The 18,958-nt window shown below is 37.9% G+C and overlaps 1 protein-coding gene across 3 annotated transcripts; it reads right to left on the bottom strand.

The window, feature by feature from the left end:
* Positions 1-1,577: 1,577 nt before the first annotated feature.
* HIC1 (HIC ZBTB transcriptional repressor 1) lies at positions 1,578-10,962 on the bottom strand. 3 transcript variants are annotated; one of them, XM_056560791.1, is made up of 2 exons: positions 10,821-10,962; positions 1,578-4,090 (listed from the first exon to the last, which is right to left on the bottom strand). In XM_056560791.1, the coding sequence occupies exons 1-2, from the start codon at positions 10,843-10,845 to the stop codon at positions 2,157-2,159; spliced, it is 1,959 nt and encodes a 652-aa protein (XP_056416766.1). In that variant the 5' UTR covers positions 10,846-10,962; the 3' UTR covers positions 1,578-2,156. The 3 variants fall into 3 exon arrangements, with proteins under 3 accessions (XP_056416766.1, XP_056416765.1, XP_056416764.1); XM_056560790.1 differs by lacking the exon at positions 10,821-10,962 and adding an exon at positions 8,691-9,062; XM_056560789.1 differs by lacking the exon at positions 10,821-10,962 and adding an exon at positions 5,564-5,657.
* Between the last annotated feature and the right edge of the window lie 7,996 nt (positions 10,963-18,958).

Genomic DNA, 18,958 nt, shown 5'->3' with positions numbered 1-18,958 from the left:
CCAGGAAAAAACTTTTATATATATATATATATATATATATATATATATATATATATATATATATCTCAACTGGCTCCAGAAAGTTAACCAGATTTATGAATTACTTCTATTAAAAAATCTTAATCCTTTCAGTACTAATGAGCTTCTGAAGTTAAGTCTCTTCTTTTCTGTCTAAGTCCTCTCTGATGACACCTGTCTCGGGAAACGCCCAGTTTAGAAGCAAGTCCCCATAGCAAACCTCTTCTAAACTGGGCGCAGGTGTCATCAGAGAGCACTTAGACAGAAAAGAACAACCTTAACTTCAGAAGCTCATAAGTACTGCAAGGATTAAGATTTTTTTAATAGAAGTCATTTACAAATCTGGTTAACTTTCTGGAGCCAGTTGATATATAAAAAAAAGTTTTTTCCTGGATAACCCCTTTAAGGCACAATAGTCTCCAAGAGACCACAATATAATACAAAAATATTCATATAATACACAGTGCAGACGGCACAAATCAGTATTCCCGCATCACACACCTTGTTGCTTTGGTGCCCCCCCCAAATAATGGGAGGGCGAGAAAGAGTTGGGAAATGATGACTGGGAAGGGAGTTGTCATTTATAGGAACTGAACACCCACAGTTGACATATATAGTGGGTGTGAATGGACCCTGAGGCAATTCACAGTGCCCAGACCTTGCAGGCAACACCTCTTTCTGTTGGGGTCTTCATGTGGTCACTATAAGCTTCTATGATGTCACATCATGAAGTGCCACATCCCTTGTCACAGGATCAAAGTGCTCCCCGAGTCTCCTTGGCAGACACTTGTCTCCAGACTTGTAGAGACTGTAAACTGGGAATGGCTGGCTCTGGATCTGGAATGCATTGCTGTGGCTCAGAGAAGGAGTTGAGATTGCACAACAAGACTACTGAGTTATTCTTCAGAAATGGTCACATAAGGAGCGATCTGTAGATACTCTAAGACAGTGGTCTCCAACCTGCGGACCTCCAGCTGTTGCCAACGGCTGTCCGGGCATGCTGGGAGTTGTAGTTTTGCAACAGCTGGAGGTCCGCAGGTTGGAGACCACTGCTGTATGCTGTATCCCTATGCCAGGGCTGCAAAAAATAAGCAAAAGATAAAGAAAATAAACTTTAACTTACCTACTTCTGCCTCACGCTGTTCCTTGGGACTGGAACGTCAGCCTGAGCGATGTCCCGCCCCGGCCAGTGATAGGCTGAGCCCACTGTCATGTAAGGAGCTCTGGCCGCTTCTTACATGACAGTGCTTTAACCTATCACTGGCCGGGGCGGGACATCGCTCAGGCTGACGTTCCAGTCCCAAGGAACAGCGTGAGTCCGAGGTAGGTAAGTTAAAGTTTATTTTCTTTATCTTTTGCATCCCGGGCATAGGGATACAGCCTACAACAGTGGTCTCCAACCTGCGGACCTCCTGCTGTTGCAAAACTACAACTCCCAGCATGCCCGGACAGCCGTTGGCTGTCCGGGCATGCTGGGAGTTGTAGTTTTGCAACAGCTTGAGGTCCGCAGGTTGGAGACCACTGCTCTAAGAAATCAATGTCAGGGTTTTTTTTTTTTTTGTTTTTTTTTCCCCAGCATATTGCATAGAGTCCTCAGCATTGCAGAAGAAGCACATCATGTTCCAGTCCTCCCCAATTCAGTGTCACTAGTGTAAGTCAAGGGCGGCTTACGTATATTGCCCTGGTATTACGTCTGCAGAGGAAACCTGGGAAGCCTCTTCACATCTTTACAGGGCATTTTCTATTGCATAGTTACTGTACATTTGGGAAATACTGATTTCTGCATCTGATTGTCCTTACAATACAAAAATACAATATGACTTCTACATAAAGGTCCGCCATTCATAGGGCAAAAAAAGCAGCAACTCTCACCACTACCTTGGGCAGGGGAAGGTTGTCTACATGATGGAAGGGTTTTCTTGTGCACCAGAAGTCTATCTGCCAGTGCAATGTGGCACCTCTGCCCGGTCACAGGGTCATAGTCCTGGGCACTCGCGGTTTGGAAGCCCAGAATCTGCCCCCATGTCATTGCAGGACGAGCTGTAGGAACATTTATTGTCTTTATTGCCCTTTCTGGTGCACATGGATTTCATTCTGGGACACTTGGATTTGTAGTCCCAGAACTGAAGAAAAGGTCGCTAAGGAGAAGAGAACCTTTCAATGATCCTGCTATCACTGCCCAGGTGCTGACTTTGGGTTAAGACCTCTGCAGCTTTTTCATGTGTTAGTCCAAACTGTTCTGCTGTGAATTTGGCCAAAGGGTAGAGGCTCTCTATAGTTTTGGGGTCATTAAGAAAGTGTGAGGTCTGGGAGAGGATTTCAGCTGCTTTTTCTTGTTTAAGGCCCAGGTGATCTGCAGTAAACTTGGCCATAGCATAGACACTGTCCGGAAAGTCCAGTTTGGGTTTCCCATCTGGCCCAGTGGTGTGCATTTTCATGTGACTTATGAGGTTCCTCTGCTGAGCAAACTTTCCCCCACATACTTGACATTCATAGGGTTTTTCCCCAGAATGGATCCTCATGTGCTCTGTCAGACGATACTGTCGTGTGAAACGCATCCCACAAGCATCACAAGCAAATGGCTTGAGCCCTAGGTGGCTTCTCATGTGGCGGGTCATTGTTCCTCTCTGGGTGAACTTCTTACCACAAATACTGCAGGGGTAAGGACGAGTGAGCCAATGAGTCTTTTCATGCTGGCGTAAGGTAGCTGGGTCTTTGTAGGACTTTTCACAGGAAGAGCACCTGTAGGGCCTGATGATGTCCCCCAGACTTTGGCTGGTCTTATCTAGAAATGGCACTGGTGGCTCCATGCTATCCTTGTGGTACAGCTCTTCTTCATTGTGAGCTTCCACATGGGCATTGAGCTGCTCACTGCTGGGGAACCCTTTCCCACAAGGGATGCAGACATACAGGTTGTCTCCATAGGTCTCTGGATCATACAGGTGGTTACAATGGTACCTCTCAAGGTTGGAAGAAGGAGAGGGGTCCCCACTGCTGCCAGTCTCCTCGCTGGTGCTTTTATCATCATCTGGCTCATTACTCTCAATGCTGGGATATCGGGGTTGCTGAGATAAAGGGGAACTCTCTCCTTTCTCCTCTCTGTCCAAGTCTTTCTCTCTGTCACTTTCATCTACATAACTTCCAATTGGCTCAGGCTTCATCCAGTCAAACATCAGATCACGACTCTCAGTCCTAAGGTGGCTGTTGGGAACACTGTTTCTAAAGGTTTCGGGGTGTTGGGCTGGTGGGGTGCTGCTGCTGTCCAGCTTTGGGTAACCATGGCTTTGGTCTTTGTAGGAGTTGCTGTTGGTCAGAACGCTGGCACTGACTGGGGGGCTTTCCGGTCTGACTGGAATGGAGGGCTCCCTGCTATCTGTTGCATCTGAGTGGAGCTGGTTAGAGGGTTGGCTTGGACTTTTCTTGGAAAGATCTAGTCCACACAAAGGAGAGCAATGCCTTTCTGGTGGGCACATCCCATGTTGGTGCAACTGACTCTGAGATATAGAGGCATAGAGCTCCCCACAGTGTGTATTTAGGGAGTTCACTGGTTCTCCAGGTGGAATGTCTACTTGTCTTGGAGTTGAATTGAAACATGACTGAATGACAGGGGTGGTGGCTCTGAGACCCCTTCCCAGACTCCCATAACCAGAGTAACCTGTTGTCCTTACATGGCAGTATTTTCCATTTCTCTTCAACTTCTTCTTGCATAGAGATACCAGGTCAGCGATCTGGAGGTAGCTGGCAGCGGCCAGCACAGCCCCAAAGAGCTGCTCACTAGTTGGCTCACCATCTCCCAGTCTTCCCGTGTAGATGAAGTCTAGAATGATTCTGAAGATGCTGGGACTGACCATCTCATGGTCCAGGTTGATCAAGTTATCGTGGACAACCAGTGATTTCAAGTAGACACTGCTAGCAGCTAAAATGTTCTTATGTGCCCTGAAGAGGGCGTTCTGTACCACAATGATCACATCACACAAGAAGCCTTTAGTCCTCTGGCTGTTGAGTTGCAGTAGAAGTTGTCTGGAATGACTTGGTACCTCCATGGCATCCAGCATCGTGTTTAGTTGTCCACCTTCAGAAACACAGACACATCATCATCATCATCATCATTATCACCATCATCATCATCATCATCATCATCATTATTACCATTATTATCATCATCATCAGAATATTAAATGCTCCTGAATCATGATACAGAGAAACAACAGAGAAAGCAGAAGATCAAGACAATAGGGTGGCACCGGGCACAACATGTAGGATTAAGTCATAGTCCCCTAGGTTTTCTCAAGTACCAGTACTAGAGCAATATAACTCTCAGACCGATGCCTGCGGCTTTGCTGAGACTTGTAGTTCCACAACATTTTATATGCAGCTTCGATAATTACTATAGCAGCTTGTATCGTTCACATTGGAGTTTTTGGTTTTATTTGTTCGTATTAGCTGCTGAGTTTCCCAAGTAGCAGGTCGTCTCCAACAGAGCAAGGTAATGAAGGGTAATGTGCAGTGACCTTGTGCCCGGACAAATGCCCACGGCACAAACTGATGCCCTGCCTTAGATTTACCTAAACTTCCGTACAGAATGCAAGGAGCGGGGCAAGCGGTCATTTTTGTTTTTATAAATGCATCAAATGTATTGTAGTCGTGTGTGAGTATGAGTGTGTATGAGTGAGTATGAGTGTGTATGAGTGTGTGAGTATGAGTGTGTATGTGTGAGTATGAGTGTGTATGAGTGTGTGAGTATGAGTGTGTGTATGAGTGAGTGTGTATGAGTGTGTGTATGAGTATGAGTGAGTGTGTGTGTATGAGTATGAGTGAGTGTGTATGAGTGTGTGAGTATGAGTGTGTGTATGAGTGAGTGTGTATGAGTGTGTGTATGAGTGTATGAGTATGAGTGAGTGTGTGTGTATGAGTATGAGTGAGTGTGTATGAGTGTGTGAGTATGAGTGTGTGTATGAGTGAGTGTGTATGAGTGTGTGTATGAGTGTATGAGTGAGTGTGTGTGTATGAGTATGAGTGAGTGTGTATGAGTATGAGTATGTGCTTACAACGCCCCCAATTGACTGTCACTGTGCACCAGACGTGAACTTAACCTGCATATCTATAGAAACGTGTATATCGGTGTAATAGCGCTGCTTATGAGTAAGCGAGTAAAGTAGTGTAAGAAAAATTGGGGGAGATTTATCAAAACCTGTCCAGAGGAAAAGTTGCTGAGTTGCCCATAGCAACCAATCAGATCGCTTCTTTCATTTAAAAAAACGCCTCTGAAAAAGGAAAGAAGCGATCTGATTGGTTGCTATGGGCAACTCAACAACTTTTCCACTGGACAGGTTTTGATAAATCTCCCTTTAAGTGTAGATGTTAAGGAGTAAGTGAAGAAGCTGAGGAGTAAGTGGTAGGAAGGAAATGTGTCTATAGAATATAGGGCATCCTCGGCTTAAGTGTGTAGGGCAATGAAGAATAGAGGTAAGTGGCTCGGCAATGTATGAGGTGCTGAGGAGTAAGTGTGAGGGCTGAGGAGTAAGTGTAAGAAGCAGTGCAGTACCTTGCTGAGAGGAGGCAGCATGCAGTATGACAGAGACCCTGCTGTCAGTAGTAGAGAGTAAGTGCGGAGCTTCCCAACCTTTCCTCCTCATCATCGTGTCCAATGCCTTGTGCCACCTGCTCTCCTATACATTCTGCTTTTATCCCCTGCACATGTGGGGCTGGGGGTGGCTACAATCCCTCCTAGGCATTGATATCATGACATCATCAGCCCAGATCAGGAACCAGCAGCTTCACATCACCCCACCTTCCTGCAGTCTCTGACAGGTGTCCCTGCACAGATATATCTCCTATGTATACTGTGTACCCATCCCAGTTGCATCCTTCCCCACCTTGTATATGAATATTTGTATGTGTGAGATATATATATATTCATTCTCTGTATTGCACATTATTTAGCCCCCCTGGGGCTTGGCTGTAGTTGCTGACTATGACTTAGAATACAATTAGGACGTCCCCATGTTGTCACTTGCGCCGCTGCTGTGACATGTAATGAGGTGCTAAGAAGCTTGAGCTGGGTGTAATCCATGTTCCGTGTTATTCTTATACATGAGGAGGGGGCCCCAGCACTGGGAGTAGATGTTGGGGATGGCCCCCCGCTTCTACAGGGCGATTTATGGCTGCAATCACTATTATTAATCTATGACTTATTGATCTGATAAGGAAGAACAGGGCAGGGAAAGTAAGAGCTCAAAGGAAACAGAGAGGATTCAGCAACTCTACTGGGACACAATATATAACTCCTATTATTATACATTACATGATTCATTATATATTTCCTCCTGACTATAGGGACATGGGGAGTGATGGGAGAAGACATCAAGTAATAATGACAATACTTATCACCAGACCCCGAGATTAAAATGTGGTTATTTTTACTTTATGAAATAAGATCTGTATGGGACGATTTTTATTTACTGTACTACAAAAAATATATTCATTTTTTTATAGCGATAAGGTTACTTACTAATACTACTACTACTCCTCCTACTACTACTACTACTACTACTACCACTACTACTACTACTACTACTAATAATAATAATAAAAATACTTACTATCAATATTATTATGTTCCCCGAAAAGATTGTTTTAAGTTTAAATAGTATTAAACTGATCATCCCTTCTATCCCCCAATAGATCACTTCAAGATCTCGATATTTATCTGGACAATACATTTACAATTTTTTTATGTAAAATTTTTTTCCATCTCTACTTATTTTTATTATTATTTATAATAATACATTTTTTATCATGTTCGCAGTCTGCACTGAGCGCTGCTTCACCAAGGATAACTTTGTTGCTCTTTTATTTGCTACACGAATTAAGATTGTTTGTAAACATTTTGTATCTTTTGTAACATTCTGTAAACCCTGTGCAGAGAGACACAAATCATAGAAATCTTCCTCTATAAATTATAAAAAATATATATATATATACACTTGTCTTCAATAACTTTCAGTCTTTCTTAGTCCTGGAGCCAGAAATCAATGTGTTCTTTACGGTAGAGTTATATGGATAATATGAATAATAATAATAATAAAAATAATAATAATAAAAACAAAAAAATGGTTATAATAATAAATATATTATTATTATCACCATTATTATTATTTTATTATCACCATTATTATTATTTTATTATCACCATTATTATTATTATTTTATTATTATCCCCATTATTATTATTTTATTATCACCATTATTATTATTTTATTATTATTATCACATTATTATTATAATTTTATTATTATCACCATTATTATTATTATTTTATTATTATTACTATCACCATTATTATTATTATTTTATTATTATTATTATTATTATTACCATTATTATTTTATTATTATCACCATTATTATTATTATTTTATTATTATTATTATTATTATTATTATTATCATCACCATTATTATTATTATTATTTTATATGTAAGACTTGTAGCTCTTGTTATTACAGCTGTTTCCCTCATATTATTCTCGTTTCCTTACAGCTTTCTACACTTTTGAGAACTGACATTTAACCTAATAGTTATTATTAATCTTTATTTTTTTTTTATTTTTTTTTTACTTCTCTTAAAAATAATATTTTTCCCCCCGATTTTTGTGAAAATAGTTTTTCTAAAGTCAAAATACACCTATAGAGTCCAATGTAATAATAGTAGGGCAGGCTACAAGTGACCTGCAGAGTATTATCATCATTAGCAGTAATACTATTCTTATTAATAGTAATAATAATTCTTCTTGTATCCTCTCTGTATATAGAGTCAGTTTTTTTTTTTTTTTTTTTAATAGGCTGCCGGCATTAACCTCTTTCACTCCGCGCAGTTGTACATGCACTCCTGTAAAATTCAGGCTGTGTTATTGGAAACATCTGCTCCGTGGTGAGTGCCCGGATTGTGCCCGGTGGTGGCTGTACACCCGTGGAGTCCCGGTGCCCTCTGTATAACGCTTGATCAGCTGAATCGCCTTCCAGCAGCCTAGTTTTGTAGAATACACATCTCTATCACAATGGGCACGGAGGCTGGCTTACTTGATGGCACTGTTAGTTATATATGCCAGTCTGTGCCCTGTGTTTGATCACTGACTGTGACAATGACATGGTATGACCAGTCTGGCAGCTCAGTGTCTATTAGTCAGGGTGGGTGATGCGAGTTCTGTCACCTCCAGGGCTAGGCAGTCCCTAGGTTACAGCTTGCCATCCAGTGGCTCTCCAGCTGTTGCCAAACTACAACTCCCATCATGCCCGGACAGCCGAAGGCTGTCCGGGCATGATGGGAGTTGTAGTTTGGCAACAGCTGGAGAGTCCCAGGTTGGAGAACACTGTTCTAGGTGCTAGTCATTTACTTCTATTCACCCTTCAGCTTCCTAGAACTTATAGTATTTCAGAGTGCCCAACTTTTTCTCAGCCTCTGATGCCACTATAGATCACACCCGAAGGCACCATGCCACCCAGTGCCACCAGACGCCAGCATCGTATACTCCTGTGCCCCTAGCCTACCCATTACTCAAGGCATTATACAACCCCTTCCAAAGCTTATACCAGCGTCATGCCCATCCTTACCCACCAGCTTCATGCCACCCCATGCCCTCAGCCCCCCCCCCAGCCCTTGTGTGCCCCATTACCTGGCAGCCCAGCGGTGTCCACACAGCTGATCTCTGAGTGAGTGACCATCCCCGGGCTGTGGCAGGGCGGTATAGATGTCAGACTCCAGCTGCCAGCCTCCCCTGCACCATGCCAGCCCCGCTGGGCTCCTCTGCTGCCCTGGTCGGTGTGTGTCGGGGAGATAATGGAGCCTCTGTGAGCCCGGGCTGTTAGCGCCCCATGTGATGTGTAGCTATATAAAACTACAAGGTAAAATCCAGGGCAGGAACTTCAAGTGACCCCATCGTGAACTTCACACACAGCGAAACTGCTTCTTAAAGAGACAGTACGCTCTATTTCCTGCTGGTGTCATAGGACGGGGGAGAGGAGTCCCCCAGGACCAGCACAGGGTCACAGAGTTCTGCACTGACACTACAGACTCGACCGATCACAGCAGATTCTAAAAGATCCAGGAGATCTCTTAACTATTCATCTCCAGCCTGACTTTAAATAGTTAGACCCCAGACAGGCAGATAACAGAACACATGGTTTCTATTGGACATACAGCATCCATTCATCATAATGTGAAGTCGATTTAGTCTCCAGCTTACAATCCCACACATTATTTGCATACAATCTACTATATCCAATTGTACGCACATCATCTATGCGCGATCTCTTACAATCTCGTACATTCAATGTCATCCATACAATCTGTGTTGTGTACAATCTCAGGTTTAGAATTTCTAACCATCATACATAGCATCTCAAACAATTTCTGTCTACGATCTCTTATGTCCAATGCAATACATCCAATGACAAGTTCAAACATCCAATCTCATGCATATTAATTTCCTGCACGATCTCTTCCATCCAATGAGAATTGTATACATCCAGTCTTATACATGCAAAGTCAATTATTCAATCTCACACATTTAATGTCATTATCCAATCCCACACATACGATTTCATTCATCCACCCTCACATTTATAATGACATTTATCCAATTTCACCCATATAATGTCATTCATCCAATCTCACACATACGATTTCAGTCATCCACCCTCACACATACAATGACATTTATCCAATCTCAATCATATAATGTCATTCATCCAATCTCACAAATACGATTTCATTCATCCACCCTCACATATATAACGACATTTATCCAATCTCACCCATATGTCATTCATCCAATCTCACAAATACGATTTCATTCATCCACCCTCACATATATAACGACATTTATCCAATCTCACCCATATGTCATGCATCCAATCTCACAAATACGATTTCATTCATCCACCCTCACATATATAACGACATTCATCCAATCTCACAATCTCATACGTAGTTTCATTGATCCATTGGTTCAATCAAATGCTTACAATTTTATTCATCCAACCTCACCCATACAATATCAATTATTAAATCTCACCATATAATGTAATTCATCCAATATCATTCGTACAATTTAATTAATCCAATCTAATGCTTACAATTTCATTCATCCAACCTCACCCATACAATATAATTTAGCAAATCTCACCATATAATGTCGTTCATCCAATCTCACCCATACAATTTTATTCTTTCAAATTCATCCGATCTCATACTTCCAATTTGATTCATCCGATCTCATACTTACGATTTCATTCATCCGATCTCATGCATACATATGATACAATCCCATATCCCCCATCATGCTGGAATGATATAATACAATACATAGATTTCTAGTCATTACAACATTAGTGATCGGGACGGTCCCTGTTAGTGGCATTAACCCCTGACTTGCTGGAGGACAGGAAGGGCATATGTATTTTGTTCTATAACTAGAGATCCTAAGGAATCTACTGTATAGCTGACAGCATATGGGTCTGGTTCATGATGCCACCCGCCTTATGCCCTGGCAGTGCCCTACAAGTGTGCAGGACAGCTCTGGTGTCATATAGACCTCAGCCAAGTGACAGCTATAGAACTTAGCCATAACTTACAAGGCAAATATGCCACAAGGAGATTCTAGGCTGTTGGCACCTGGGTCAGGGGATGGCATCTACTGGCAAGCCAACCTGGACCTGATGGTGCTATGGTACGATGGCAGAGGTTGTTATCACCTGCACTGGCTGGTATGAGGTAGGATAAGCTGGCACAGAGTACAGCATACCTTGGGGGTCCTCTCTGAAACCCATTCCCCGCTGGAGCTGTTCCCAGGAAGGTGTCGTCCTGGACAGTGGTGCCCGCTCTCTCCTCCCGAGCCCCGGTACTTGTGGTGCTGCCTCCTTCCTCTGCGCTCACACTGCCACCTTGTGCTCAGCGGCCGGGCTCTGCCCTGTGTGAGGGGCCGGGGAGGACCCTGTGTGTGGGGTGTCTGCAGCCCCTCCTCCTGCTCCTCAGTCACACTGACCGGTATGTAGAACCGCAGACGGGGTATGTACACAGCTCACAGCATGCCCTGCTACACGGGACGGTGTCTGGTGGTCTACAGCCGCGTCCGGGGCTTCCCTGTATGTCATCGGGGGATGAGGAGCACAAGTGATACCAGAACATGAGGGACACGGGCTCGGAGTATGGGGTCAACATCACCGGGGGAATCCGACACATCTACAAGTGTCTCCAATGTCCACCACTAATATAATGTCCACCACTAATATAATGTCCACTACTAATATAATATCCACTAATATAATATCCACCACTAATATAATGTCCACCACTAATATAATGTCCACTACTAATATAATATCCACTAATATAATATCCACCACTAATATAATGTCCACTACTAATATAATATCCACTAATATAATGTCCATTACTAATATAATGTCCACACATATAATGTCCACCACTAATATAATGTCCATTACTAATATAATGTCCACCACTAACATAATGTCCACCACTAATATAATGTCCACTTCTAATATAATATCCACCACTAATATAATATCCACCACTAATATAATGTCCACCACTAATATAATGTCCACTTCTAATATAATATCCACCACTAATATAATATCCACCACTAATATAATGTCCACCACTAATATAATATCCACCACTAATATAATGTCCACTACTAATTTGTCCACCACTAATATAATGTCCAACACTAATATAATCTCCACCACTAATATAATGTCCACTTCTAATATAATGTCCACTACTAATATAATGTCCACCACTAATATAATGTCCACCACTAATATAATATCCACTACTAATATAATGTCCACTACTAATATAATATCCACTAATATAATGTCCATTACTAATATAATGTCCACACATATAATGTCCACCACTAATATAATGTCCATTACTAATATAATGTCCACCACTAACATAATGTCCACCACTAATATAATGTCCACTTCTAATATAATGTCCACCACTAATATAATATCCACCACTAATATAATGTCCACCACTAACATAATGTCCACCACTAACATAATGTCCACCACTAATATAATGTCCACTTCTAATATAATGTCCACCACTAATATAATATCCACCACTAATATAATGTCCACCACTAATATAATATCCACCACTAATATAATGTCCACTACTAATTTGTCCACCACTAATATAATGTCCAACACTAATATTATCTCCACCACTAATATAATGTCCACTACTAATATAATGTCCACCACTAATATAATGTCCACCACTAATATAATATCCACTACTAATATAATGTCCACTACTAATATAATGTCCACTACTAATATAATATCCACTAATATAATGTCAATTACTAATATAATGTCCACCACTAACATAATGTCCACTACTAATATAATTTCCACCACTAATATAATATCCACTACTAATATAATGTCCACCACTAATATAATGTCCACTTCTAATATAATGTCCACCACTAATATAATATCCACCACTAATATAATGTCCACCACTAACATAATGTCCACCACTAACATAATGTCCACCACTAATATAATGTCCACTTCTAATATAATGTCCACCACTAATATAATATCCACCACTAATATAATGTCCACCACTAATATAATATCCACCACTAATATAATGTCCACTACTAATTTGTCCACCACTAATATAATGCCCAACACTAATATTATCTCCACCACTAATATAATGTCCACTACTAATATAATGTCCACCACTAATATAATGTCCACCACTAATATAATATCCACTACTAATATAATGTCCACTACTAATATAATGTCCACTACTAATATAATATCCACTAATATAATGTCAATTACTAATATAATGTCCACCACTAACATAATGTCCACTACTAATATAATTTCCACCACTAATATAATATCCACTACTAATATAATGTCCACTACTAATATAATATCCACTACTAATATAATGTCCTCTACTAATATAATGTCCACCACTAATATAATGTCCACTACTAATATAATATCCACTAATATAATGTCCATTACTAATATAATGTCCACCACTAACATAATGTCCACTACTAATATAATGTCCACTACTAATATAATATCCACTAATATAATGTCCATTACTAATATAATGTCCACCACTAACATAATGTCCACTACTAATATAATGTCCAACACTAATATAATATCCACTACTAATATAATGTCCACTACTAATATAATATCCACTACTAATATAATGTCCTCTACTAATATAATGTCCACCACTAATATAATGTCCACTACTAATATAATATCCACTAATATAATGTCCATTGCTAATATAATGTCCACTACTAATATAATGTCCACCACTAATATAATGTCCACCACTAATATAATATCCACTACTAATGTAATGTCCACTATTACTATAATGTCCACTACTAATATAATGTCCACTACTAATATGATGTCCACTACTAATATAATGTCCACTACTAATATAATATCCACTACTAATATAATGTCCACTACTAATATAATATCCACTACTAATATAATGTCCACCACTAATATAATGTCCACTACTAATATAATATCCACCACTGATATTATATCCACTACTAATATAACGTCCACCACTAATATAATGTCCACTACTAATATAATGTCCACCACTAATATAATGTCCATTACTAATATAATGTCCACCACTAATATAATGTCCACCACTAATATAATATCCACTACTAATATAATATCCACCACTAATATGATGTCCACCACTAATATAATATCCACTACTAATATAATATCCACCACTAATTTAATATCCACTACTAATATAATGTCCACTACTAATATAATGTCCACCACTAATATAATATTCGCTACTAATATAATGTCCACTATTACTATAATATCCACTACTAATATAATGTCCACCACTAATATAATGTCAACCACTAATATAATATCAACTATTACTATAATATCCACTACTAATATAATGTCCACTACTAATATAATATCCACTACTAATATAATGTCCACTGCTAATATAATATCCACCACTAATATAATATCCACTACTAATATAATGTCCACTACTAATATAATGTCCACTACTAATATAATGTCCACCACTAATATAATGTCCACTACTAATATAATATCCACTACTAATATAATGTCCACCACTAATATAATGTCCACTACTAATATAATATCCACCACTAATATTATATCCACTACTAATATAACGTCCACCACTAATATAATGTCCACCACTAATATAATGTCCACCACTAATATAATATCCACTACTAATATAATATCCACCACTAATATGATGTCCACCACTAATATAATATCCACTACTAATATAATATCCACCACTAATTTAATATCCACTACTAATATAATGTCCACTACTAATATAATGTCCACCACTAATATAATATTCGCTACTAATATAATGTCCACTATTACTATAATATCCACTACTAATATAATGTCCACCACTAATATAATGTCAACCACTAATATAATATCAACTATTACTATAATATCCACTACTAATATAATGTCCACTACTAATATAATATCCACTACTAATATAATGTCCACTGCTAATATAATATCCACCACTAATATAATATCCACTACTAATATAATGTCCACTACTAATATAATGTCCACTACTAATATAATGTCCACCACTAATATAATGTCCACTACTAATATAATATCCACTACTAATATAATATCCACTACTAATATAATATCCACCACTAATATAATATCCACTACTAATATAATATCCACTACTAATATAATATTCACTACTAAAATAATGTCCACTACTAATATAATATCCACTACTCATATAATGTCCACTATTAATATAATATCCACCACTAATATAATATCCACTACTAATATAATGTCCACTACTAATATAATGTCCACTACTAATATAATGTCCACCACTAATATAATGTCCGCCACTAATATAATATCCACTACTAATATAATATCCACCACTAATTTAATATCCACTAATAATATAATGTCCACTACTAATATAATGTCCACCACTAATATAATATTCACTACTATTATAATGTCCACTATTACTATAATATCCATTACTAATATAATGTCCACCACTAATATAATATCCACCACTAATATAATGTCCACTACTAATATAATGTCCACTACTAATATAATGTCCACCACTAATATAATATCCACCACTAATATAATGTCCACTATTACTATAATATCCACTACTAATATAATGTCCACTACTAATATAATATCCACTACTAATATAATGTCCACTGCTAATATAATATCCACCACTAATATAATATCCACTACTAATATAATATCCACCACTAATATAATAGCCACTACTAATATAATGTCCACCACTAATATAATGTCCACTACTAATATAATCTCCACCACTAATATAATATCCACTACTAATATAATATTCACTACTAATATAATGTCCACTACTAATATAATGTCCACTACTAATATAATATCCACTACTAATATAATGTCCACTACTAATATAATATCCACCACTAATATAATATCCACTACTAATATAATGTCCACTACTAATATAATATCGACTACTAATATAATGGCCACTACTAATATAATGTCCACCACTAATATAATGTCCACTACTAATATAATGTCCACTACTAATATATTGTCCACCACTAATATAATGTCCACTACTAATGTAATGTCCACCACTAATATAATATCCACTACTAATATAATGTCCACCACTAATATAATATCCACTACCAATATAATGTCCACTACTAATATAATATCCACGACTAATATAATATCCACTACTAATATAATGTCCACTACTAATATAATGTCCACTACTAATATAATGTCCACCACTAATATAATATCCACTAATATAATATCCACTACTAATATAATGTCCACTACTAATATAATGTCCACTACTAATATAATATCCACTACTAATATAATGTCCACTACTAATATAATATCCACTACTAATATAATGTCCACTGCTAATATAATATCCACTAATATAATATCCACTACTAATATAATGTCCACTACTAATATAATGTCCACTACTAATATAATATCCACTACTAATATAATGTCCACTACTAATATAATATCCACTACTAATATAATGTCCACCACTAATATAATATCCACTACTAATATAATGTCCAATACTAATATAATGTCCACTACTAATATAATGTCCACTACTAATATAATATCCACTAATATAATGTCCACCACTAATATAATGTCCACCACTAATATAATGTCCACTACTAATATAATGTCCACCACTAATATAATATCCACTACTAATATAATGTCCACCACTAATATAATATCCAATACTAATATAATGTCCACCACTAATATAATATCCACTACTAATATAATATCCACCACTAATATAATATCCACTACTAATATAATGTTCACTACTAATATAATATCCACTAATATAATATCCACTACTAATATAATGTCCACTACTAATATAATGTCCACCACTAATATAATATCCACTACTAATATAATGTCCACTACTAATATAATATCCACTTCTAATATAATGTCCACCACTAATATAATGTCCACCACTAATATAATGTCCACTACTAATATAATGTCCACTACTAATATAATGTCCACTACTTATGTCCAATTTTAGAATGTATCTATCTATCTATCTATCTATCTATCCAAAATACCAACAGAGCAGCACATCCAAAGGGTAGGTAAGTAAAGCGGTGCCAGCGGCGAAATAGCCCGGTCAGGGCGGTCACACATCAAAGGTAGTAATCCGCAGCACTCCAGGAGTAGGTGCAAAAATAAAGTGCTTTATTCCATACTAATACAGAGCAACGTTTCAGCTGCCATGCAGCCTTTCTCAAGCATCATAGTGGTGACAAACAGGAAGTATATAAAGGTGTACAGGTGATTAAAACATTATGAGTATGCAATCAAATCATTAAGGCATACATAAATATAAGTGTACAACAACATAAGATACAAGGTAATAAAACCATTGTAATATAAGGGGAGCAGTGAATGGTGTGTTAAAAATAAAACAGCAGGTCAAAGGCTGCAAAATATTATAAACAAATCGCATAAAGTACATAAACAATCATAATTGATAAACATGTGCAAACTTTAAAATAGCAATCAGGTAGGCGGAGTATGTAGGCTGCACTCACCCCTATATCCATACAAGGCAAACGCCATAATGGCTGATTCATGTCCCGAGGCATATGGCGTGTGGGTAGATGGAAACACCCGGTCACATGACCCGTTCCATCACCCCACGTCACATCCGGTGGTAGGATAAACAATTTTGGTTGTCATGCAGGGAGTCGGGCAGGTCGATGGTTCCGAAAGCGAGGTAGGTCATGTGATAATCACATGACTCACTCTCGCTTCGTCCGCATCATCACGTCCTGGGTTCCCTTCTCTGCACAGTTGCGCCGGTCAGGGGAATCCCCCCGTGTGGACAGGTGTAGTAAACGTTGTGTGGCCGTCACTCCTAGCAACACCTAGTAATGAATGAAAAAAATATAGTATAGAAAAAAATGGAGGTAGAGAAATGGTAGGAAAAGTAGAGTCAAACAAAAGATAAACTAAAAAAATAAAAAATAATTGAAATTAAATAAAATTAGCAATAACAATAAATGTAAATAAAAAATAAATAAAAAATAAATAAAGAATAATAAAAAAATAATAATAAAGAAGATAAAATAAAATAAAATAAGAATAAAGAATAAAAATAACTGAAAAATAATGATAAAAAGTAATAATAATAAAATTAATGTAAATAAAGATAAATAAAATAACATGATACTATGTTGCACAATGTCTGTCTTGTTATTACACTGTGGCACATCCTTCCCTCTCACCTCTAGGTTTTTTATCCTCTTACCCCCGCATTGCGTGCTTGCACATATGCTGACAGGGAGACCTCTTGTACCCGCGTGCATTCTAGGTGTCCGCTGGGAATTCAGAGTGAGATTAACCATAATCAAGGTGGGCATTTTTCGCCGGGGGGTGCCTGCGTCAGTGTATAGAACCATAGTTGTTTTTTAGTGCGTTCTCACTTGCGCGGCTATTATATCCAAAAAATAAAAAATAAAAATAATAAAAATAAATAAAAAAATAAAAAAATAAAAAATAAAAAAATTATAGAATAAAAATAAATGTAGAAAATAAAAAAAGAAATAATGGAAAATATCAAAAATTAATAATGAGGATAATAATGAGGGTGAAATAAAAGAAGGGAAAAATAAAGTAAAAAAGAGCGTTGTGTTGGGGTGTAAGTCACAAACAACGTTATTTATTGCACCATATGACAACCAAACAATTTCAGATATAAGGTTATTTTTAAAAAATTATGTTGAAAGTAGTGATCGCAGCCATCATCATCACGCCAACCTAAGATATATAAAAAAAGAGAACAAGTGTAAATACATGTTCACAGATAAATACATATTGATCTTAATATCTCGTCACCACTAACTAAACTGGAAATGAGTTTGTGTATCTACTGGTTGCTAGGGGTTACGCCAAATAAATCTGTGGGGTGACCGTGAAATCTACATTAAGTCCGTTGGGTCTAAGAGACCCAAGCTGATATATCCATCTTAGTTCTGTCTTCTTAAGTTTACTAACGCGATCCCCACCCCTTTTGAGGGGGGGAGTGTGGTCTAAAAGGACAAAGCGGAGATCCCACTCGGAATGACACATTTCGGTGAAGTGCTTGGATACCGGTAGATCCAAGCGCTTTTTCCTAATAGTATACCGGTGATGATTT

Source organism: Hyla sarda, chromosome 2 (assembly GCF_029499605.1).
Source record: "Hyla sarda isolate aHylSar1 chromosome 2, aHylSar1.hap1, whole genome shotgun sequence".
NCBI lineage: Eukaryota > Metazoa > Chordata > Amphibia > Anura > Hylidae > Hyla > Hyla sarda.
This window is presented reverse-complemented; position numbering and strand designations above follow the sequence as displayed.